Source organism: Protopterus annectens, chromosome 7.part0 (assembly GCF_019279795.1).
Source record: "Protopterus annectens isolate FY-2018-M chromosome 7.part0, PAN1.0, whole genome shotgun sequence".
Lineage (NCBI taxonomy): Eukaryota > Metazoa > Chordata > Ceratodontiformes > Protopteridae > Protopterus > Protopterus annectens.
The window spans coordinates 557,049,765-557,076,432 of record NC_056739.1 but is presented as its reverse complement, the minus strand read 5'-3'; the positions used below and the strand labels follow the sequence as shown (position 1 = coordinate 557,076,432).

At 39.9% G+C, this 26,668-nt stretch overlaps 1 protein-coding gene across 4 annotated transcripts in view; it reads left to right on the top strand.

Moving 5' to 3' along the window:
- LOC122806592 (basement membrane-specific heparan sulfate proteoglycan core protein-like) overlaps window positions 1–26,668 on the top strand; it is a 1,657,353-nt gene that overhangs the window by 1,177,914 nt on the left and 452,771 nt on the right. For all 4 annotated transcript variants that reach the window (XM_044077142.1, XM_044077143.1, XM_044077144.1 and 1 more), the window contains one exon: window positions 4,866–5,201. In XM_044077142.1, coding sequence (XP_043933077.1) covers window positions 4,866–5,201 — 336 coding nt within the window. The remainder of the gene's footprint in view (window positions 1–4,865; window positions 5,202–26,668) is intronic.

Sequence of the window (26,668 nt, the reverse complement as noted above, 5' to 3'; positions counted from 1 at the left end):
TTTTTATACCATCAAGGTGACTTAATAGGTTTTAATAACTTTAACATTTTCAATCATTAGGTAGTTTTAAGTGATTTTTTGGTTATGTATTGTATAGGCAGGATCTAGTTTTATTGTAATAACTGGTATATGAAAAAGTGTTTTTTGTATTTCATTCAGCCTTTAGCATCGGAGCACCTTTTGTGCATGAAAAGCTCTGACTGATAGTTAAAATGTATATATTGCACATGCTTAGTGTGTTTAGAACCATAGTTGTCAACATCTTGGGTGCGTATGGACGGAGGTTTGCAGTCCGTTCAAATTGTTGTGTTTTGGTTCGCTCACAGCTTGCGGCTCTTTGTTTTTAAGTTAAAAGCATTTCAAGGTATACTGATGACTCACTGCCATTTTAACCAATGGAGGTATGTAGTGCACTATTTGAATGTATTTAAAGAAGGGGCGTGTGTTTTTTACTTTGTCTGAAGTAGTCTTGGGACTACCTGAGACGAAAAGCACTTAACAATAAACAGGTTTAGTTTTCTGCTGCTCAGTGTGGTGACCTGTGTTCGCTCAGTTTGCATCTTGCTTGTGCCAGTTTTTGTGTTTCTACATTCAGAAACACAGACAAGCAAACAGATGAACATACATGTACACACACCCATAAGTGCAGCAATTACAGCAACTTGTTGAGTGAATACATCTCAGATGTCTCATTGGAGCAAATGAATGAAAAAAAGAAACACAGAATGCAAGTCATTGCCAGTCTTTCCCTATGACTCTTTTCTATCCCTGATTTTGTCACATACATAGCCGACCTTAGGCATAGGCCAACTAGGTGGCCGCCTAGGGCACCGTTCTCGAAGGGGAGCTTTTCCAGTATTTCTTTGGTGTTGGTAGACCAGGATGGGGGCACCTGGTGGTGTGATGGGGGGTGCCATGGAGTCCTTTTACCTAGGGCACCAGTTGACCTAAGGCACTCCTGGTCACATAGTGCTGTGGATACTAGAAAGAAGAGTTCATCTGTAGTGTATCATGGGAGACAGAAAATCATAAAGTCTACAGAGAATCAGGGTTATTATGTTTTGTATTTTTCATAGAAGCAAAGATTCACTACATGTATGTTTATTTTTTTCTTTTCTCCTGTGTTGTGCATCTGAGGAGTTTTTATATTTAAGTAAGGAGAATGTGGAGGACAAAGTCCCTCATATGGGGTATAGGCAGTGTTCCCCCATGCAAAAAAACATTTTGAAGTATGTTTCATCTAATAAAGTTTTCTATGAAAAGTGTTTGCACTCCAGCAGTGATTCACTGTGTGTGTGTGTGTGTGTGTGTGTGTGTGTGTGTGTGTGTGTGTGTGTGTGTGTGTGTGTGTGTGTGTGTGTGTGTGTGTGTGTGTCCTTCAAAGAAATAATTATTTGCTGGTAGGTCTCAGAGGATTAAAGTCAGTCAATAATGCCAGACATTAGAGTTTCACACTTCTTATAGTTTAGGGAATGTGTGCAGACAGACTGCATAGTGCAGTCAAAAGACATTAGTATATGCTGTGTCTGTCGCTCTCGTTTCTGTTCTCTCTCCCTCTTTCTGTCTCTCATATGCAAACAGACAACAGACACACACACACACACACACACACACACACACACACACACACACACACACACACACACACACACACACACACGTGCACACACACGCGCACACACACATATGCACACACATATACACACGATTTTCTTTTTATTTCTTTTTTTCTTTTTAATTTTACACCTGGTAAACAACAAAGCCACATCTGGCAAGCATAAACAAATTGCTTTTTTCTGTCCATGCTTAATTACTGCTGGGAAGTGGCAGACTTCTTTTTTACTGGGCATTATTTGTACATTAACATCCTGCTGGAGAGTGTTACTTCTCCATTCAGGGGGAAAGGTACACTCCGCCCATTCTTTAAGCATTATGAGCACCCAACAATACATACAGCAGATCTCAATGACCCCCCACATGTTCAGTCTGGAGGGCAAATATTTGCTGACAAAGTTAGTTATGTCTCTGTTTTTTCCCTCTCAGCTCTCTCACCTCCCTGTTTTCCCCTTTTGCCATTAATATCCTGTTTCCCCCTGTAACTATCACTGAGGAGTCCTAAAATCTCCCAAAGCCAAAAACAGTAGATATGTGTGTTCTGACTACATGCCAGATTGTTCCTACACACACACACACACACACACACACACACACACACACACACACACACACACACACACACACACACACACACACACACACACTTTTAAAAGGCTGATCACTGGTGATGTCACAGTATTCCATATTAGCTCCAGTCTTCACCATTTACTTTGCCAAATGAACAAGGATGTCTGTCTTACAAAGTTTGTAGAAATACTCAAACTCAGCGCAGTCATTAACTGTCCAGCAGATACTCATATCCTATGAGAAGGACTAGCTTTCACATATTCCTAGTTTCAAGATCATAGACTTCAGCTGAATGCAAAAAGACCTTTTTCAGTAGGGGACCAGGGAGAAAAGGTCCAGTAGAAAAATACAATCTACAATTAATGATTACACTTGTTAGCAGTTATAAAACAATACAGAGTCATGAATGATAACAGTAGAAAGTATAACAGAAAGAAAGAAAAATGTATTATACAATGCAGTACAATAGAATACAATTTTAAAGCATTGCAATATGATGTAATTTTAATGTCTAATTTATTCATATAATTCAAATCTAATTTAATAATAATCTTTTTTGCAACTACTTTTAACATTTTTCCCATTCAGTTTTAATCTAATGTAATTCCTTAAAGACCTTGCACCCTCAAGAACCCTCCTTTGAACACCACATAGAAGCTATCACTAGTAAGTCCTAGACCACGTAATCTTTAAAGATATATATTCCAGATTCAAAGAAGTTATTCATCTTCTACTTGCCCCTGTTATGACCCATAAAAGAACATGACTTACCCTTCAACATGTACTTCTACAAGTATATTACACATCTTATGAAACCTCAAAGATTCCTTACAAAAATAAATCTTGGGTATGAGCTCTGAAAGCTACATAGTATATCTAAAAGCTCTAGTAAATCTCCTGCAGACTCTTGATGCAACATCTGCCTGAATTACAAGGCAAGTGACAAACTCCTGTTAATCCTCTTAAATATTCAATAACCAGGTAATAAAAACAACCTCAACCTAAGGATATAAACATACATAGAAATATTAACAGAATCTCTTGAGAAAATGAGTTTCTTTCCCAAAAGGTTGCCAACATTGCCACTACTCTGAAATTTTTGTTTTGAGAAAAAATAGCATTCAAAATATGCTTTATTTAAGGAAAAAACAATGTTAAAATTTAGAAAATTATTAAAGAACAATTGCAACAAGGTTTAATGACTTCACAAATGTGTTAATTGTTATAAGAAATGATTTTAAAAATATATGCCGATATCCTCTGCTGAGACTGAAATCAAAATATTTTTCCTAGTACATGAGTTTAAATAAAAAATTGTATATTTGTGTGTGTGTGTGTGTGTGTGTGTGTGTGTGTGTGTGTGTGTGTGTGTGTGTGTTTGTGTGTGTGCATGCATGAGTGCCCGCACACGTTTGTGTGTGTGTTTGTGCATGCACGAGTGCCCGCACGTGTGTGCGTGTGTGTGTGTATATGAGTTTGTGTGTGTGTGTGCATGCACGAGCGTCCACACACGTGTATCTGTGTGTGTGTGTGTGTGTGTGTGTGTGTGTGTGTGTGTGTGTGTGTGTCTGTGTGTATGTGTGCATGCACGAGCGTGCGCGCATGTGTGTGTGTGTGTGTGTGTGTGTGTGTGTGTGTGTGTGTGTGTGTGTGTGTGTATGTGTGTGTGTGTGTGACATAGGAGTGTGTAGGTATAATGATACAATACTCTAGCCAGTCTGTACACTGTCACTAAAAGGTTGTGGTCATTTTACAATGTTAAATGTCTCTAATGCAGTATTAGGGATTTGCTCTCAAAGTCATACAACCAGGGCTAATCTTAAACTAAACCTGCTGTTTGGAATCCATGAGTTGATGTTTCATGTAGAAAGACTTCAAAACAGGCTGACTGGCTGAAATTGTTGGTGTGAGACACTTGCTTGGCTGTGCTTAGAAACCAAAAAAAAGTGATTTGGAATATGCATACGCTTAATTATACAAAGTTCACCCACTGGTGACTGTTTCTATGGTGCTGAACAGAATCTTAAACTGACATTGAAAGAACTGATATGGACTTTTACAGATCTGCCTTTATGTTTTTGGAGATGTAGTCATATGCTTTTGAAATTCTTGGACTCGTGCTTTTGGAAACACTGCATGTTCACATGAATGATATACAGAAATGAAGAAGATTCATCTTTGTGTGTGTAGTGCCCCTGCTCTGTGTTGTAATAATATTTAATCCCACTGTGTTAACAGGTATTTCAACTGGCCAGACTCAAGGAGTGCAGTGCAGTGTTTTACTGCTTCATGCTTTCCCAGACATGATGAGTCACATTGTATACAAACAAAAGTTGCAGGAATCAAACTGAGGCATTCAGGACGCAGCTCGTTTGTATTTTATTGCCTTAAGCCGGTATGCCTACTGCAGTCACTGCTGAATTGTGTGGTTTACACATGAATGCGTGTATTCATTAAATGTATTCAGTCTCTTATAGGTTTGTTGTTTTGTTTTTTTCTTCAGAGTTTTTTAGACAATCAACACATCACTTTACCCCAAGCTGTACTGAAAAACCAGGTTTACTCCAATGATTTTTTTTCTGGTTACTGGTTACTTAAAAAGGAAATATTTATCAGAACATGTCACAAAGATGCCCGCCATTATACTGTTTAACTGCTACTTTTCTTTTGTCCTGTTGCAGATGATGCAGTGACAATGACCACACTTGGTCCCAGCCTAACAGACCAGCAAGAATCAATGGTGCACCTGCCATGTTACTTCAGGACTGAGTCTGAGACAGTTGACTTAAACCTTCTTACAGTACAGTGGGAATTCCAGGGAAATCGTTTGGCCATATTTGCTGACAAAATCCTGTTTAATAGCAGTAGGGCTTGGCTTTCTGTGGATGAATTGAAGAAAGGAAATGCTTCATTGATTCTCAAGACTGTTTCAACAGCAGATGAAGGGGATTATGAGTGCTATATCAGCTACTTGCCAGATATCAGACAAAATATGACCACAACTTTAAATATTGATGGTATTTTTATTTTATTTGACAATGAATATTGTATTTTCTTTGTTATTTGTCTTATATGTGGGTAAGAAAATGATGAAATTTCAGACTTGTTCTCAAGTTCCTGAACTGCATGTTTGTGCAACATATATATTTTGCCTTTGATTTCTAGCATTTGGATTACATTCTAAAGCTTTAACTTTTATTTAGAAATTTAGTCCTGTGTTGACCATGCATATTAGGGTCTATATTATAAACATGAAATCTGTAAGCAGCGAATACATGTACATCGACACATAAAAGTCGATGTACAAAAAAAGCAAAATACGTAATCGTCGAAAATGAAAATTCCAAATGTATTTCGTCAACCAACAACACAAGGCGGTAAGTTTAAACTAACTAAATAAACTTAAATTAGCACAGTTTTGGAGGGGGGCAAGCCCCCCTGCACCCACCACACCCCCTACTTAAATATACCAACTCTGAGACCGCACTACTGTGGGGAAAAGGATATATTTCCTCATCCCCATGATCACCCTGGTGCCCAAGCAAATACGTTCAGCATTTTCATTTTCGCAAATTACGTATTTCACTCTTTTTGTACATCGACTTTTATGTGTTGATGTAGATATATTCGCTGTTTTGAGCTTTCATGTTTATAATATAGACCCACATATTATATAGAATTTCTAAAAACTGCCATAAAATGTTGGTAACAAACTGTCTAAATAGAATCTTTATAGAGGGGGTAAGCCTCCATTGTCACCACACTGAACACCTAAAGATGTTATGCTTGTGGAAAGATTACATGGTCACATGACTGACACTGAAATTAAGAAGATTCAGCTTTGAATGGATGGCCTAAATACATGCATAAATACACAGGTAATTTTTAAATAAAAAAAAGAAAAAAACACTCAGTAATTTTAGACAACAGATCTAAGAATAATTTTCCATCAACATACGGAATCATTTTAAAGAGAAAGTTATTTGTTCCCTAAAACTCATTAGCAGGGTTTCAAAACCCTTAGAAAGACAGTACTGAAAAAATGAGCAGTAAAAACAAAAAAGTAGCAATAAAAGTGCTCCAAAACAAATCTGAAATATATAAAAATAGAGAAATGAATACAAACAGTAAGTGTTTTTATGACATAGACTTATAAGTCAGTAAATTCTTCAGACTGTGGTACTGCATTGTAAGATCACACCATTTAAACGTGAAATGAAAGAACATTTGAATGATAGTGATTTTTAAATGAAATGTTAAATACAATTTGCTAATGCAGGATGATCTGACTGTTTTCAAAAGTAAGAAATCTGTTTTGAGAAGTGATAAATATAGAATTCCTATTATTTTTAGTGTTCTAAAACTACATAAGAATTTTGACAGACCTCTTAAGAGACCAGTAGTAGCAGGGGCGGTCTCTATGATTGAGCCACTCTGTTTTTGGATAAAATTTTAAGGGCTTTGTGGGAAAGGCTAATTTTGTTATTAAGGATTGTTTTGATTTTCTTACTAAAATAAGAGGTAAGAATATTAAAGAAGGTACTTTTTTGTTTCAGCTGATGTTCAGTTTCTTTTTACAATGACAATAATAATATAATAACAATATAATTATGATTAGAGTGCTGGGGGAGTGAATTAATGAAGGAGAAGAATTTAGAACCTAAAGATATTAGGTTAAATACAGAGCTGATGGATATTATTCTGCACAACTATTTAATTTGTTTTTCAAATTAATGTGGAAACAAAACTGTGGAGTAGCAATGGGATGTCTGTAGACCCCCAGCTATGCCAATTTAATTTTAACACAATGTGTAAAGAAATATGTCTACCTTCACAGACACTACCTAAATGTTAATTATGGGCATTGTCTTGTTGATATTTTTTTTCATGTTGGAGAGTACTTTAGAGATTTGAGGAATTTTTTGAATGACATTAATGAGACCACCACTTTTCTAAAATTTAAAGAGAGTATATCTGAATTGAGTGTGAAGTTTTTGGATACTGATTTTTTATAAGGACGTCAGTGGCAAGATGTAACAAAACGCAGCCCCAGGAATGTTACAAGTAATTCTATTTTACATTTTTCTAGTATGAATCCTAAGAAAATGACAGAAGGTAGAGTATATGGGAAGGCTAAAAGACGTAGATGATTAACAAGTGATAGTGAGGATGTAACACTGTTACAACACCTAGAGGTGAAGTTTTTACAAAGAGGTTATCCCAAGAACAGGTTTTGTGAGATACTGAAAAGGACTTTCTGATAGTGCGAGACTGTCAGAGGAAACGATAAGACTGGAAATCAGAAATGGCTATGACTTTTTTCTGTGGATTTTTATTGTATTTAAAATATATTTAATAACTGAAAAATTATATAAGTACGTGACATTTTAGCTGACAGTTTGGCTATGTCTCTCAGGATTGTTACCAAATGAGAAAAAAAGTCTGAAATGGATATTTGACAGCCGTAACACCATGATGATAAAAATAGATAAAGTAGAAACTTATACATGTGAGAACTGTTTATAATGTCGATATAAAGAGCATGGTTCACATTGTTTTTAGAAATCTTTTTATAAATTTGTAACTTCCACTGTTTTTTTCTACATGTGACTCTGATTATGTTGCATGTGTTATGTTAGAAAGAGAACTAGATCTTTAAAAAAATGAGAATATACGAACATCAATATGCTATTGTTAAATGTGATTCTTTCAATGCACTTTACTGATATAATGTAGCTTGCAACAATTTTAAGTGTTTTTTTTTGTTCTGGATTTTTAGAATAAAGGCATTCATGATGGTGACAGGGAAAATTTGTTAAAAGTTAGGGAATTAAAATGGAACCTTCGGTTGAATCCCCTTGAGTTACCAGGACTGAGTGGCTCTTTAAACTTTAAATGTATTTTAAAAATGAAGGGGTTTGGCCAATTAATATTCAGTACAAAGGGTGCTTATTGGGAGACCAATGTGACAAAGTGATTTATTGTATCTGTAAAGAATGTGATCTTACAATGTAGTATTACAGTCTGACTAAGTTACTGACTTATACGTCTGTGTGATGAAAACTCCTACTTCTTCTTCTTCTTCGTCTTTCGGCTGTTCCCATTAGGGGTCGCCACAGCAGATCATCTGTTTCCATTTCTTCCTGTCCTCTGCATCTTGCTGTGTCACACCAACCACCTGCATGTCCTCTCTCACCACATCCATAAACCTTATCCTAGGCCTCCCTCTTTTCCTGTTACCTGGCAGTTTCATCCTTAGTATCTTTTTTCCCAATATACACAGCATCCCTCCTCAGCACAAACCAATGCAATATCACCCCTCTGGCTTTGTCTCCAAACCATCCAACCTGAGCTGACCCTCTAATATGCCGATTCCTAATCCTGTCCATCCTCATCACACCCAATGCAAATCTTAATATCTTTAATTCTGCCATGTCCAGCTCTGACTCCTGCCTTTTTGTCAATGCCACCATCTCCAACCCATATAACATAACTGGCCTCACTACCCTCTTGTAGACCTTCCCTTTCACTCTTACTGGTACCCGTCTGTCACATATCACTCCTGATACTCTTATCTTCTCTACCCACTCCACCCTGCCTGTACTCTCTTCTTCACCTCTCTTCCACACTCACCATTACTGTGAACTGTAGATCCCAAGTATTTAAACTCATCCACTTTCGTCAACTCTACTTCCTGCATCCTCACCGTTAACCTATCCTCCATCTCATTCACACACTTATATTCTGTCTTAGTCCTGCTGACCTTCATTCATCTCCTCTCTAGAACATATCTCCACTTCTCCAAGGTCTCTTCAACCTGTTGCCTACTCTCATTATAGATCACAATGTCATCTGCAAACATCATAGTCCACGGGGACTCCAGTCTGATCTCATCTGTCAACCTGTCCATCACCACTGCGAATAAGAAATGGCTCAGAGCTGATCCTTGATGTAATCCCACCTCCACCTTAAAGGTATCTGTCAATCCCACCACAGACCTTACCACTGTCACACTACTCTTGCTTATATCCTGTACAACTCTTACAAACTTCTCTACCACTCTCAACTTCCTCATACAGTACAACTCTCTCTAGGCACCCTGTCATATGCTTTCTCTAAGTCCAAGAAGACATAATGCAACTCCTTCTGACCTTCTCTATACTTCTCCGTCAACACTTTCAGAGCAAACATCACATCTGTAATGCTCTTTCCCAGCATTAAATATACTGCTGATCACTCATCATCACCTCCCTTCTTAACCTAGCTTCCACTGCTCTTTCCCATAACTTCATGCTGTGATTGATCAGTTTTATCCCTCTGTAGTTACTACAGCTCTGCACATCACCCTTATTCTTAAAGGCTGGTACCAAAACACTTTTTCTACACTCCTCAGGCATCCTTTCACTTTCCAAGATTTCATTAAACAATCTGGTTAAAAACTCCACTGCCATTTCTCCTAAACACCTCCATGCTTCCACAGGTATATCATCTGGACCAACAGCTTTTCCATTCTTCATCCTCTTCATAGCTGTCCTTACTTCCTCCTTGCTAATCCATTGCACTTCCTGATTCACTATCCCCACATCATCCAACCTTCTCTCTTTCATTCTCTTCATTCACCAGCCCCTCAAAGTACTCTGTCCATCTGGTCAACATACTCTCCTCACTTGTGAGTGTGTTCCCCTCATTATCCTTTATCACCCTTACCTGCTGCACATCTTTCGCAGCTCAGTCCCTCTGTCTAGCCAATTGATTCAGGTCCTTTTCTCCCTCCTTAGTGTCCAACCTTTCATACAGCTCTCCATACACCTTATCCTTAGCCTTCGCCAACTCTCTCTGCCATGCACCTCATCTCCTTCTATTTCTCTCTACTTTCTTCATCACTCTGACTATCCCACTTCTACTTTGCCAACCTCTTTTACTGTATACTCTCCTGTACTTCCTCATTCCACCACCAGGTCTCATTGTCCTCCTTCCTCTGTCCAGATGTCACACCAAGCACCTTTCTAGCTGTCTCCCTTACCAGTTCTGCTGTAGTTACCCAGCTATTCGGGAACTCTTCACTGCCCCCAGTGTCTGTCTTAACTCTTCCCTGAATTCCACCTCACAATCACCCTTTTTCAACTTCCACCATTTGATCCTTGGCACTGCCCTCACACTCCTCCTCATCTTCTTGATCACCAATGCCATCCTACAGACCACCATTCTATGCTGCCTAACTACATTTTCCCCTGCCACCACTTTACATTCTCCAATGTCCTTCAGACTGGCCCTCATGCATAGGATATAATCCACCTGTGTGCATCTTCCTTCCCTCTTGTACATCACCTTTTGCTCCTCCCTCTTCTTAAAATACATATTCACCACAGCCATGTCCATCCTTTTCAAAAAGTCCACTACCATTTGACCTTCAGCATTCCTCTCCTTAACACCACACCTACCCATCACTTCCTTATCCCCTCTGTTGCCCACTGAAATCCATTCCAATCACCAGTCTCTCACCCTTAGGTACACTCACCACCACTTCATCCAACTCACTTCAAAATGTTTCTTTCTCATCCATCGTATACCAAACTTGCAGAGCATATGCACTAACAATATTCATCATTACACCTACTGTTAGTATTACATTGTCTATTTTATATACTTTAACTTTGTTTTGGAGTGTTTTTATTATTACAGTTTCAAAACAAAATTACTAAAATAAAACAAAGGGTAGTAAGCACATGCATAGGGTATCTGTAGTACAACTGTGCTGTGTGAAGTATGCAGAAACACTCAGCTTCAGGAAAAAGAACCAATATACACTGGAGTTACTTTAACAAAAGTAAGAAATATATTTGCAAAATAACTTCTGTGTAAAAACTAATGATCACTGCAGGAAGAGAATATAAACCTAAGTCACATCTTCAAACAACTCAAACCTTCCCAAATACCTGGTATTTTACTATTCACTGAAACTCTGCTTAGATAGGTTCGGATTCAGGTACTACACTAACTGCCTTTGTAGGCCTTTTTAAGTGTAACCAGTTTTCCATTTGGTGCTTGAATTACCTTATCCCATTTGGTGTTAGATTAACCATACTGATCCCATAATTGATAATTATGTATTACTCCTAGAGAGAATAACTGGGATCATGGCATGGACAATCTGACAGGACATATGTGTGGGATTAAAGCATTTAGGAATGGCTTCTGTCCAATAGTAGTAGTAGTACAAGGGATAATCCTGGAATAAATTTTCTATTACCCATCCACAGATGCAAGTTGCACTTAAATATTTTCAGGGATAAGTTTTATATGGATAGAGGGGTCCGCTCCAGAGCAATTGTATCTTCTGCAAGATTTTTTTGTCTGTTTCAAACCACTCTGTTGATTTTGCAGAAAAGGTTTAGGTCCCTGGACTGAATATTTTCAATGCCATTTGACTTGTTGATGTGTAGTAGGTCCAGCAGTACTGGGTATGAGGATGCCTTATATGCCAGACACAGGTTACCTCTTAGCAGTCTACAGGACACAGAGAATATTGACAGGTCTTTGAGGTGATACATATAGGGCATATTGTTTAGGCCTTGTATCCTGTTAGTAAGGTATCTCTGTGGGTGCTCCAGTTGATGCACGTGTCTAGAGGGATAGATGCCAAAGGGGGCATTATACTCAATGACTGGCCTAATGAAGGTTGGGTAAAGGATGATAATGACATCTCTAGATCTGGTCATAATCCTATTGTTTATAAGCTGCGCAGTATAGAAGGACTTTCTTATGTAAGCAGACACATGTTGGTCGGAGGTTAGGTCGGTGTCCACACAGGCTCCCAAATCAAAATGGGTCAACTCTCAGGGTATATTGTAAATGTGGTAGTTCTGTGGGGTAGGAAACTTCCCAACAAATACAATAATGCAGTTTTTTGGCACTTAGTTTCAGTACATGATTCTGGCATAAGTTATTTCTTTGGACTAGACCTTCCTGCAGGATGGTTAAGTCATTGGGGGATTCAGTAACTGCTCCTAACTTGCAGTCATCAGGAAATTTATTAAGCCAGAACTCATTGGTATTGGCTTTTACATCACAGAAGTAGATGCCAAACAGGAGAGGTACCAGCACTGAATCCTGGGGCCTCCACTATAGTTACTGGTTTCTTTGTGGAGGTAACTTCCCTTATTTTGATCTCTTGCATCCTATCTGTAAGCCAGTTGTCAATCCAGCCAGTGATGTACACATGTATTCCCAATTTATGTAGCTTTCCTACTATGCCTGAGGGGGGATTGTGTCAAATGTCTTGGCCAGCGGTATGTACTGTTTTATCTTCTCAATTGCTTTGGTGACCTTTTCAAACAAGTCCACCAGGTGAAGGAAGCATGACCTGCCCTTGATGAATCCAAACTGAGATTGAGAGTGTTTGGAGGTTCCCAGTGTCCTCATTGATTAATTCTATGATAAGTCTTTCCATGGCTTTCCATATGAGGCTGGTCAGACTTATGGATCTGTAACTGCCTGGGTCTGTGGAAGGTCCTCCCTTATGCAAGAGTATGAGTCTAGCTGCTCTCTATTTGCTTGGTACAAAATCTGTATGGAGGCTGAGGTTGAGCAGCATTGTTAGTGGGTGGTTAAATCATGCTTCATGCTATTTATAATGCATTCAGAGATATTGTTAGGATCCATCAATAGAGTAGTTTTAGTTTTTGAATGAGCTTTTAGGACTTGGTCTTATGTGATATCTGGAGCCGAGTCAGTTTAGGTATATCTTGACAGACAGATGGAGGGGAGGTGGGGGGTGAAGCTAGAGCTGAATTTATTGACCTGTATGTTAGCTATATCTTCGGTCTCAGTTTAAGTAACAGTGTTCACAATCAGCTCAGTGTATTCTTGCATTGTGCTTTTGAGATTACGAACATAACTAAAACTGGCATTGTGATTTTCTTTTGTTATTTTAGCCCTCAAACTTGGCTTTGCTGGATTTTATAAAGCCCCTCAGTTGTTTATTATTTCAGTGACAAGGGCTATATCATTCCAGAAATTACCCTTATTAATAGTGGTCAAATTTCTCTAACTTTCATTGTAAAGCTTGCTGAATTTATGGTTTCATGATACTACTATGGAGCTTACTGGGTCTTAATATTACTTTTCAAAATAATCATTCAACTGAAATTTTACAACCTGTTTTATATCCTCTACCTGTGTGTGTGTGTGTGTGTGTGTGTGTGTGTGTGTGTGTGTGTGTGTATACATACATATATATATATATATATATATATATATATAGACATATGTATATATATATATATATATATATATATATATATATATATATATACATATATATATATATATATATATATATATATATATATATATATATTTATATGTATATATATATATATATAAAAACACCAAAACAAAAGTCCGGCAATACTGAAATACATATATTACATATAAATTTCACATATTTCACACTGAGCTAATCAGAGGAAAGGCACTGAGCAAGCTGATCTGTGATATATAACATTAAGTATCCTTTTTTTTGCTTATTTTTACGAGTTATTTATAGCACTTTTAGTGTCTGCAAATACTTTTCTAGCTAGTTTCACTATGCGTGAGGTATTAACTCAAAATTTTCTACAATTGTTGAGCATCTGGTTCGGTTTGCTTGTTCTGATTATGGTTTCCTACCCTGCCTCCCTATTGGTATCCTGTTTTTATACTTCGTGGCTTTGCAGTTGCCCGCCCCTACTGTAAATTTGATCTGGGACAATCCTCCCAGTCTAGTGTCATTACCTCATTCTACCTAATCCAGGGAGAAAATTTGAGAAGACCAACCCACTTAGTTTCTGCTCCTCCTTTCTTCTTTCCACTTTACAAAAAAAAAAAAAAAAAAAAAAAAAAAAATCAAAGGCTTGTTTCCTGCCTTTCCTGTAGGTCGTCTAGTCCAGATACAGATTTGCTGTATCCAGGACTGTTTGTAAGCTTCTGGGCCCCCAAGCCTTTCTGTGTTGGAGGGAAGCCTTCTAGCTTCATTTTGTTTCTTAGAATTAGCCAGTTTTTTAGTTTCAGCACTCAAATCTGTTTCTTTGAGCTCAGCACTTGTTCAGAACTCATTGTAACACTAAATAAGCTACAAATTACTACAGCACTCAACTTTCAATTGTCTAGAGGAAAACAGTTTTCAGTACTTAATAAATAAACACCCATCCAGGCATGTCTAAGGGTCAGCTCCCAGTGTTTTCTCCTGTCTACCTGATGAATCTGGGCATCTTGAGGCAATGCAGCAATTGCCTCATGTACACAGATAACCCTGTCCTCCTACCACCCAACACTACAACCTGTGAGAGATGCACTTATATAGCCAAACTGGAAGCAAAGCTCTCTTCACCCAAGACTCGACTAGACAGTCAAGAGGAGAAGGTAAACACTTGCACCACACCACACTCATCACATAGTCCCTCAAAACCTACACCACCAAAACACACACATAGAAACACAAAACACACACCTACATTCACAGAGGCTCTCAATAAAAATCTACCTAAGCAACAGGGACCTCCAAAGCAGAAACGCAAGCAACCTCCACCCCAACACAACCCAAATGACACATAGCCCAAAAACTCAGTATGCCACTTAACCACAGCCCATAAAGCATAACAACGTACCCAACACACTAGTCTTAGGTGACTCTATAGTCAGGCACACTGATGTTCCACTCACCAGGCTAAACAAGGAGAAAATTACTGTCAGCTGCCTGTCAGGTGCCAGGATCTGCCACATAATGCATGCACTCAGGTCACTCCACAACAAGTACAAATATGACACTGTCATTGTCCATGTTGGTGTGAATGACCTGAGACGTACCTCCCTGGACTACATGAAAAGTGACATGGAGGAGCTGTCCGATCTTGTAGCCCAGGAAGGTATGACCCTAGCCTTGAGTAGCATCCTGCCATCCCCAGAATGATACCACAGTACAAGGATAAGATGACTGATTTCAACAATTGGTTAAGCTTCTGATGTCATTCTAAGGGGATCCAGTATCTGTCTGCCGGGGATGACATGATCGACAAACCATGATGCTTTGCCAGAGATGGTCTGCACCTGTTGCCCTTGGGATTTTGGATACTGGCTAAGGCTCTTGCCACACCTACAGTGCCTTTTTTAGGCAAGGTTCAAATGACAAATTCACCACCGTAACAGGTACAAGCAAGCAAAATCTGAGGGTAATGCTACTCAATGCTAGAAGTCTAAACCTCAAAATGCACTCACTCGAGGCACTCCTTAAAATGGAGAACATCGACATCTGTGCAGTAACAGAGACCTGGTTCAAGGCTCCAGAGAGCACCCCTGCATTACCAGGCTATAATTCATACCACACCTTTCGGCCATCTAACCTGGACTGAAACACTAAAGGCGGAGGCATGCCCATACTCATTAAGGATATCCACAACTCCAGGCTAATTGCTCAGCATAATGCAGCCTAGATTATACAAGTGCAACTAACTCTGGGCAAGACCGCAGTCCAAATTGTAGCTTGCTACAGATCTCCCACCATGCCCCAAGATTCCCAATCCTCATTTCTTGATACACTGGAAAATATTAGGGTACAAACTAACTCCTTAATAATGGGCAATTTCAACTACCCCACCATTAACTGGTGAAACTACTCTTGTGCTCAATGTTTTCTGGAATTCATAAATTCCAACACCTTGGATCAACTTATCCACACCCACCCAGGGGCAGCAATATCCTAGACCTGGTCATGACCAACATGGGCAACCGGTGTTCCACACCAGAGGTCAATGTCTCGTTGGTCAGATCTGACCACAAGCTAATCACCCTAGACATCCACATCCCACCCCCCATTAGGGAAACCACCATAAAAAATTTCTCCAAAGCCAACTTCACACTTCTTAAGACAGAAGTGGCAAACTTCATGACACCCATGCTGATGGATAATAGAGGTACGACTGCTGAATCCTATACATATGCACTTTGTAAGGACTTATACGATTGCATGGATTGTGCAATCCCTAACAGAACCAAGATGCTATCCTCCAAAAAAAGGAAGCCAATCTGGTGGTGCCCTGCCATAAACAAACTCTACAACAGAAGAAAGAAACTATTGCAAAAAAGAGTAAAATTCCATGATTGGAGGAACTCCCTGGTCAGCCTCAGTAAGAAGCTGAGATTCCTCATAAAATCCTCCAAAGCTAGTTATGAAAACAAAATAGCCACTGATTCTAAAGACACCCACAAAGCATTCTATAGCTATGTCAAGAATCTCAATGGCAACACTCAGATCTGTTCTGCATTGCAGCACAATGGCACTAAATATACAGAACCAACTGATATTGCCAACATCCTGGCAGATAGGTTCAGTGCTAACTTTACCCCTCTCTCACCCCCTAAAGGGCCCATCTCTATACCGGAAGGATGCGACGTTTCTGTAATCATGGCTGTACAGGTAAAAACCACATTCTCCAAAGCCAAGAACACAGCATACATGGGACCTGACAACATCCCAGGATGCGTTCTACATGAACTACAGAATGAACTGACACCCCACCTAAGCACCATGTTCAATCATAGCCTCACCTCAGGCTTTGTGCCCACTGAATGGTGCACAGCAACGGTTATCCCACTTCACAAAGGGGAGCTATCACATACCCCGGGAACTACCGCCCCATTAGCCTGACGAGCCTGGTCTGCAAGGCTATGGAACATATCATCATGGAACTTATAAACAATGACATTGGTAATCTCCAAACTCTGGACACTACCCAGTTCGGGTTTGTAAAAGGCAGATCATGTCTCCTAAACCTGATAGACTTCTCTAATGCAGTCACCAAAGCAGTAGATGAGGATAAGGTAATTCACGCAGCCTATCTAGATCTCGCCAAGGCTTTTGACACCATCCCCCACTCTGGAATTATAGATAAACTCACTAAACTAGGTATAACTCCCTATGTTATAAGATGTGTTGCCAACTGGTTCACTGACAGAACCCACACTGTGAAAGTAGCAGATTCTAAATCCAACTTCAGATCAGTGACAAGTGGAGTACCACAGGGATCAGTTCTGGGTCCTCTCCTGTTTGGTATCTACTTCTCTGAAGTGCAGGCTAACACAGAAGGTCTTTGGCTAACAAAGTTTGCAGGTGACTGCAAACTAGGAGCCATAATCAAAACTCCTAATGATGTGGACATACTACAAAACGCCATGGCCTCAAGCTCAATGCCAAAAAGTGCATTGTCATCCCTTTTGGTAAAAACTCTGTACCCATGAACTACCACATAGGCGGTAGTCTACCTAACACTGAACGTGTGATAAGAGACCTTGGGACACAGGTGGACAGTAGTCTCTCCTTTGATAATCACATCACCACAGTAGACAGGAAATCCTTCTACAGGGCACACCTCATTACAAAAGGTTTCTCATCCAGGAAAAAAGAGGTCATTGTTCCCCTCTACTCATCACTCATTAGACCCATTATAGAGTACAATTTGGTATGTACCTCACAAGACATCTACAACAACTGGAAAGGCTGCAGAAATACCTCACAAAGAGGATTACCGACCTCAAACAGATGCCCTATGCAGACCGCCTCAAAAAACTCCAGCTTTACTCCATCGCATATCGTCTACTCAGAGGCGATCTCTGCCTAACATACAAAGCTATGTCAAACCCAGAGCTGTTGGACATGCTCCACCTAAAGAAATCCCAGTCCCGCTGAGCTACATTCTCTAGGGACCTAAACCTTGTCACCACAATAAACAGAACATGATTGAGGGATAGATTCCTGTCCCAGAGACTTCACATACTCTGGAACAAACTACCTATCTATATCAAACAAAGCTGCTCATTAGCACTCTTCAAGAAAAATCTTAATGATTGGATGGGAGATAGGAAATTCACCCTGGGGATCACTTCTGTGGCTCTGCTCAACAGGGGCACAGGAAAATAATTTTCTTGGGTGGCGAAAGCCAGGGTACCGTTTTCACTAGGCTTATATAGGCCCTAGGGCTTATAGTTTAGTACCTACCTATGAACCTAAATGTAATAAAATAAAGTAAAAAGTCTAGGTATTACTTTCAGCAGTATTTATTCAGGCAAATGCCCTTGGCCGACAAACAGTCACAGCAACAAGAAACTCCAAACTGGTTTCACCCCCTGGCATCCTCAGTGGAATAATACAGTCCCTTGTAATACACATATTTATATACCCATTTCTTAAAGACATTGGATAAAGTTATTTTACATTTTTAATATATATTAAATAATAGTTTCATAGTTTCATATTATAGTACTAGGCTATCTGCCCTGGGGCATTTGTAAGCCTAGCCATAGTGATGTGGCTTTTGCCACCCCATGAAATGGTACAAAAATGTACAGAATAAATCTAGAATACTGTGCCTCTGTCTAGTAGTGACACAGTGAAGGTCCCCTTATATAATAGAATTAGTTTACTGTGCCCCTGTCTAGCAGTGACACAGATGTGACCCCTGGGGTAAACTTACGATCTCCCATCCACTCATCAAGATTTCTCTTGAAGAGAGTCAGTGAGGGGCTCTGCCTAATACGAACTGGGATCCTGTTCCAAAGCATGGGAAGCCTTTGGGTTATGAATCTATCCCTCCAGCATGTCCTATTCATACTTGTGCCGAGGTTTAAGTCTTTAGCTCTTGTGGTCCTGATGGATTTGGATTTTTTGAGGTGGAGCATGTCCATCAGATCCTGATTGGACATGGCCTTGTATGTCAGGCAGAGATCACCTCTGAGCAGGCGGTATGCTACTGAATAGAGCTGAAGTTTCTTTAGTCTGGCAGAATAAGGCATATGTTGGAGATCCTTGATCCTTTTGGTGAGGTACTTTTGTGGTCTCTCCAGCTGTTGCAAGTGCCGGGTGAGGTACATACCAAATGGGGCATTGTACTCAATCATGGGTCTGATGAGGGAGGAATATAGGGTACAATGACATCCTTGGATCTGGATGTGAAACCCTTCATGATGAGGTGTGCAAGGTAGAATGTTTTTCTAACCACTTTGGCAACGTGGGTGTCAAATGAGAGGTCGCTGTCTACTTGGGTCCCTAGGTCTCTGATTACTTTTTCCATACTCAGTGGGTTGCTGTCTATGTGATAATTTGTGGGTACTTTGTTTTTCCAAAGGGATGACTATACATTTTTTGGCATTTAGTTTAAGGCCGTGACTATGGCACCAGTTGTCCGTTTCAGTGAGGCCTTTTTGTAGGATGTGTGTATCTGCTGGTGTATCGACTATGGCACCTAGTTTGCAGTCATCTGTGAACTTTGTCAGCCACAGCCCTCCCATGTTTGCTTTAACATCTGAGAAATAAATGCCGAACAAGAGGGGTCCCAGGACAAATCCCTGTGGGACACCACTTGTGACTGGCTTTGAGTCTGACATTGCTCCAGCGATTTTAACTTTATGGGTTCTGTCCTTTAGCCAGTTTGCAACCCATCTAGTGACACAAGGGTTTACTTTTAAGCTGTTTAGCTTATCTATGATGCCTGAGTGGGGTATTGTGTCGAAGGCCTTAGCCAAGTCCAGGTATGCTGTATAGACTGCTTTGCCCTCATCAATGGCTCTAGTGACTGTTTTAAAAAAGTCAACCAGGTTTAAAAGGCAGGATCTGCCCTTTACAAAGCCGAACTGGGTGGGGTCAAGCCTCTGTAGGTTCCCTATGTCTCCGTTTATGAGTTCCATAATGATTCTTTCCTTAGCTTTGCAGACCAGGCTAGTCAAGCTTATGGGGCGGTAGTTTCCAGGGTCTGTAGAGGCACCCCCCTTGTGGAGTGGGACCACTGTTGCTGTACGCCAGTGTTCAGGTACATATCCCGAAGTAAGGCTAAGGTTAAATAACATTTTTATGTGTGGGTTTAGCTCCTCTTGGAGTTCACGTAACACGCACCCCGGGATACCGTCAGGTCCCATTGATGCTGTGTTTTTTGCTTTGTTTAAGGCGGTTCTCACTTGGACATCTGAGATGACAGGGAGATTACATTCAGCTGGGATAACTATTTCTTCTTTTGGGGGTGAAGGAGGTGAGAAATTTGCACTGAACCTGTCAGCCAGAATGTTAGCAATATCTGTGGGTTCAGTGTATTTTTTGTTGTTGTGAACCAACTCTGAGCATATCTGAGGGTTTCCGCCCAGGTTTCTAACATAGCTGAAGAAGGCTTTGTGGTTATCTTTAGTGTCCTTAGTGATTTTTCTCTCAAAGTTTGCCTTGGATGTTTTTATGAGAGAACGTAGTTTTCTGCTAATGTTGATCAGAGATGTCTTCCCTTCATGGGATTTCGCTCTGACGTGCAGTAGCTTCCTTCTTTTGTTATACAATTTGCCTATGGCTGAGGTCCACCAGACAGGATGCTTACATTTGGTGGAGAGGGACTTGGATTTGTTTGGGATTGCATGATCCATGCATTCTTGGAGATGTCCATAAAAAGCATCTGTGAAGGATTCGGCATTGTGGGATGTGGTATCCACTGGCACAGTGGGCTTAAAGGATACCATCTCAGTCTTAAGAAGAGTGAAGTCTGCTTTTGAGAAGTTTTTCACTGTGGTCTTTTGTGCTGGGGGTGGAGGTGGGATATGAATATCCAGGGTGATTAGTTTGTGGTCAGATCTCACTAGTGAGGGGTATACTTCCGGTATGGAGCATTTTGTCCCCATGTTTGTGATGATCAGGTCTAGTATATTATCTCCCCTAGTGGGAGAGGTGACTAGTTGTTTCAGTGCATTTGAATTTATGAATTCCAGGAACCTTTGGGCTATGGTATTAGGGCTAGAATAATGTACCCAATCTATGTTTGGGTAGTTGAAGTCTCCCAGTATGATGGTATTTTGTGATACATTCATATCCTCCAATGTCTTCAGGAAGGCTGAGTGGGGTTTTTGAGATTGGGAGGGTGGTCTGTAACATGCCACCAGTTGTATAGCAGTTTTGCCTATGGTTAGTTGTACCTGTATGGTCTCTGATGCTTCATGTGTTGCTACTAACCTGGAGGTGTGGGTGTCCTTTATGAATATGGACACTCCCCCTCCCTTTGTGGTTCGGCCCGGGTTTTGGGGCCAAAAGGCATGATACGAGGTATAGCCTGGTAGTGCTGGGGTGCTCTCAGGAGCCTTGAACCAGGTTTCAGTTATTGCACAGATGTCGATGTTCTCCATGCTGAGGAGTGCATCAAGTGCCTGCATCTTGAGATTTAGACTTCTGGCATTGAGCAGCATTACCCTTAGTTTTTTTCCATTTTTGTTTTCTAAGGAGGTGGGTTTGTCTTTTGAGCCTTGCCTAAAAAAGGCACTATGGGGGTGGCAAGAGCCTTAGCCAATATCCGGAAGCCCAGTGGTGACAGGTGTAAGCCATCCCTTGCGAAGCAGCGTGGCTTGTCCAACATATCATCCCAGGCAGACAGACATTTTATCCCCTTAGAATGACACCAGTACTTGAGCCAATTGTTAAAGCTGATCATCTTGTCTTTGTATTGTGGTATCATTCTTGGTGAGGGCAAGATGCTGCTCAGGGTCAGGATCATACCAGCCTGGGCTACATAATCGGAGAGCTCCTCTATGTCTCTTTTCATGTAGTCCAGGGAGGTACGTCTCAGGTCATTCACACCAGCATGGACAATGACGGAGTCATATTTGTACTTGCTTTGGAGTGACCTGAGTGCGTGTGTTATGTGGCGGATCCTAGCTCCCGATAGACAGCTCACAGTCACCTTCTCCTTGTTCAGCCAAGTCAGTGGGACATCAGTGTGTCTGACTATGGAGTCACCTATTACTAGTGTATCAGGCAAGGTGTTTGGCCTTAAGGGCTGCGATTGGTCGACACACTGATTTATTGAAGTATGTGTTGCATGTGTTTTGTTTTGAGGTGGTGGATTTTTGGATGTCTGCTTTGGGAGCCTCTGTTGTTTTGGTAAGTTTTTATTAGAGCCTCCGAGTATGTCTTTGTGTTTTTATGTGTTTGGTTTACAGTTGTGGTAGGTCTATGTGGGACTGGGACTGTTGTGTGTGTGGTTGCCATCTCCTCCTGTCTGGTCATGCCAGCCCTGAGATGAGAGAGTTCAGCCTCCAGTTTGGCTATATAGTTGCATCTCTCGCATGTATTTGTGTTTGTTGGGAGGAGGAGAGGCTTGTCTGTGTACATGAGACAATTGTAGCATTGTCTCAAGATGCCCAGATTGACCAGCTGAACTGGAGACGACGCCAGTAATCTACCACTCGACATGCTAGAACAGTATAAGGGAGTGGTATACCTTTAAGGGAAGTGGGTATTCACAGGGGTGGTAAGTAGATGTAGTGCTTTACTTAGTACGAGAGTGCTTACTTAGTAGAAAAGTATTGAGAACAAGTGCTAGGCTTATAATACAGTGAGTAGTCTGGTTATACTAAGAGTAGAGCTTCCTTAAGGGAAAATTTGAAGAACAGACTTGGCGGAGCCAGAAAAAGTTTAACCTTATTTAACTGGCGCTGCGCTATGCGTACGACCACCCAAAGCCGTGCAAACGTGGATTTTAAACAGTGAACTACAAAAGAGCTGGAAATGGTCCCAGACAACCAATTACTACAGCTTCTTGTGCTGAGGTCACTTCCCCCAAGGACAGGTAGGCTGCTCAAGGCTCCCCACTCCCACTGGTGAGCAAAGAAACTCCCTTCTATCCAAGTAAGGTAATGGACAACACAGGAACTACACCACAGCCCAGAATACAGCAATGCCTATAAACTGGTCTAAACTAGTCGAGGAAGGCGGGAAAACAAGGATTATTTTTTTGTTTTTTTGGTAGAAACACACAGAAAATGCAGAAACAGTGATAAATTAGTTACACAGGCTAGCACACTTTAGTGGGCAGCCTCCACAGTTAAATTAAACAAACAAACAAGCAAATTTTCGATCAAATTCGACTAAAATGTAACTTTAAGTGCAGATTTTAAAATAATGCAGCAATCAGTTAAAAAACAGTTCAGGCTAGTTCAAGGTAAGATACAGAAGCTATTTCAAGTGAAAAAAAAGCAAAGATACTTAAATCCAGAAGGTAGTCGCTTTTCTGAGTTCCCTGCTGCTAGGACCACTCTGTAAACCCACGTGGAGCTTGTTTGAGCAGTATAGCCAGAAAAAAACACCCAGGCGGATTTTAAACAGTGAACTACAAAAGAGCTGGAAATGGTCCCAAACAACCAATTACTACAGCTTCTTGTGCTGAGGTCACTTCCCCCAAGGACAGGTAGGCTGCTCAAGGCTCCTCACTCCCACTGGTGAGCAAAGAAACTTCCTTCTATCCAAGTAAGGTAATGGACAACACAGGAACTACACCACAGCCCAGAATACAGCAATGCCTGTAAACTGTTCTAAACTAGTCGAGGAAGGCGGGAAAACAAGGATTTCTTTTTTGTTTTTTTTTTTTTTTTTTTGGTAGAAACACACAGAAAATGCAGAAACCGTGATAAATTAGTTACACAGGCTAGCACACTTTAGTGGGCAGCCTCCACAGTTAAATTAAACAAACAAACAAGCAAACTTTCGATCAAATTTGACTAAAATGTAACTTTAAGTGCAGATTTTAAAATAATGCAGCAATCAGTTAAAAAACAGTTCAGGCTAGTCCAAGGTAAGCTACAGAAGCTATTTCAAGTGAAAAAAAGCAAAGATACTTAAATCCAGAAGGTAGTCACTTTTCTGAGTTCCCTGCTGCTAGGACCACTCTGTAAACCCACGTGGAGCTTGTCTGAGCAGTATAGCCAGAAAAGAATGCCCAGAGGCAGATTTTAAACAGTGAACTACAAAAGAGCTGGAAATGGTCCCAAACAACCAATTACTACAGCTTCTTGTGCTGAGGTCACATTAAATAAGTCCCCCTTATTTTCCGGTATCTCCATTATGAGTGGATTTATCCACATATTAAACTCCTAAAGGTCTTATTAAGAAAATTGACAGTCACACTTCCAAAGCACCAAATATATACATTCCTATAAGTATTCATTCAAACCAGGTTTATACAGTGCTCCCAAATTTATGATCCAAAGTCTTTCCTTCTTATCTAAAAAAGTGTGTTTCTCAGCTTCAGACAGATTAGTACTCCATAAAGAATCTATACCCACAAATACAAAATTAGCAGATGTGTGTTCACGTTTGTGTTTAAATAGAGCACTTCTAGTGCGTTTACACTTTATGTCACTTAAATGTACTGCTACCCTGCTATTAAATGATAGTGATGTCTGCCCTACATAAAAGGCACCACATTGGCATATAGCCATGTAATTTATCCATTCGCTGCAGCATGTAATTAGCTTCCTAATCTCAAAAATCTTTGATGTATTACTAGATGTAAATGACTTTGATTTCAAGATAACCTTACAATATGTGCAATTTCCCTAAGGGTTACTACCCCTGATTGTATTCAACTCACATTTGTCACCAATATTCATCTTTTTAAACCATGACAAAGATTCTCCAATATTTTTACCCTGTTTGTATCCATAAAGACAATGTTCATCAAAACACTCATCAAAGAACTTATCTGTTTTCAAAATATACCAATATTTTTTAAGTATATTACATTGGTGGTTTGAATGAACACTTATAGGAATGTATATATTTGGTGCTTTGGAAGTGTGACTGTCAATTTTCTTAATAAGACCTTTAGGAGTTTAATATGTGGATAAATCCACTCATAATGGAGATACCGGAAAATAAGAGGAAGTTATTTAATGTGTATTATTTAATATATATTAAAAATGTAAAATAACTTTATCCTATGTCTTTAAGAAATGGGTATATAAATGTATGTATTACAAGGGACTGTATTATTCCACTGAGGATGCCAGGGGGCGAAACCGGTTTGGAGTTTCTTGTTGCTGTGATCGTTTGTCGGCCAAGGGCATTTGCCTGAATAAATACTGCTGAAAGTAATGCCTGCACTTTTTACTTTATTTTATTACATTTATGAGTACTATATGTACTTCAGTAGAGCTGGATTTTGTTTTGGTGTTTTATGCATTGGTACAGTCCAGGCGCACAGTGAACCTATGTGCACCAGAAGCTTTTTGGGATAAAAAAAAAAAAAATATATATATATATATATATATATATATATATATATATATATACACACACACACACACACACACACACACACACACACACACACACACATATATATAGTATATAAAAAAAAAAAATATATATATATATATTCATAGATTAGTACTAAGCTAACTGCCCTTGCGAGCCATTTTAAGCCTAGCCAATTATCCCTTGTGAGACTCAAACCCTGCACCTTGTATTTGCAAGGCAAACACCTTAACCATTAGGCCACCCTCCCAACCCCAATATATATATATATATATACCACATGAAGTTAAGTCAGACTGAAAAATATAATGATTAAGCCAAATATTCTGCTTATGAGGGATTTCAACTGCCATACTATTAACTGAAAAATTTAGACCACTAGCAACAGATATGCAAAGACTTCACTCAATTTTATTAATATATACTACTTCGATCAGATTGTTCCCTTCCCATACCATACATGGTTTAAAGCAGAAGAAAGCAGCTCGGCAGTACACGGCTATAATGCCTTCCACACCTCAAGACTGGTCAAAGAGGACAATGCACTTGAAGTTTTCTGTGTACAAATCAGCACAGACATAATCCCATACCACTCCCTTGCAAGCTACAGGTACCCCTCTATACTAAGAAATCTATAACATTTCTTTAAGCTTACACAAAATACTCACAATCCAACACAATAGCATATACATGGGCAACTTCATTTCCCCCACTATTACTGGGAATCACATATGACACCAAACGTGCAGGCACAGAAATTCATGGATTTTGCATACACATACTCCATGGACCTTATTGTCAATACACCTATCAGGGTCACAAACATACTGGATGTGGTCCTCCCATTATACAGGTGTGAGCTGCACCCCCTAGTGTAATGTCCTCTCTAGTAAGGTCAGACCACAAAATGGTCTCCTTTGAAGTACAAATAAAACCCAGAACCCTAACCCTGGAATGTTCAGGAACTACTCTATGGTTAATTTCCTACTATTAAGTGATGACCTGGCAAAATTTCAAACCCCTGTAAACTCTGAGAACACTGCTGTCTATGCAGAACTGTTCACAGAAGCCTTATACAAGCATATTAATAGCTGCATAGAAGCAGCTGTACCCAACAGGATTAAGTATAGAACTAATTCAAAAAAAAAAAAAAAAACAAGCCAGCCTGGTAGAATCAGAGTATCAACAGAGTGCATAATATAAGGAAGAAAATCATGGCAAAGTCAGGAGGTGTAGCACCTGGCAGGATAAAAGCACTCTTATCAAACTAAACCTATATACTCCTACTGGGATACCCCAGGGCTCTATACTGGGTCCCCTTCTCTTCAATATATTTATAAATGATTTCCGCAACTCTATCCCATTCTCAGACATCATCCAATATGCCGATGATTCTAC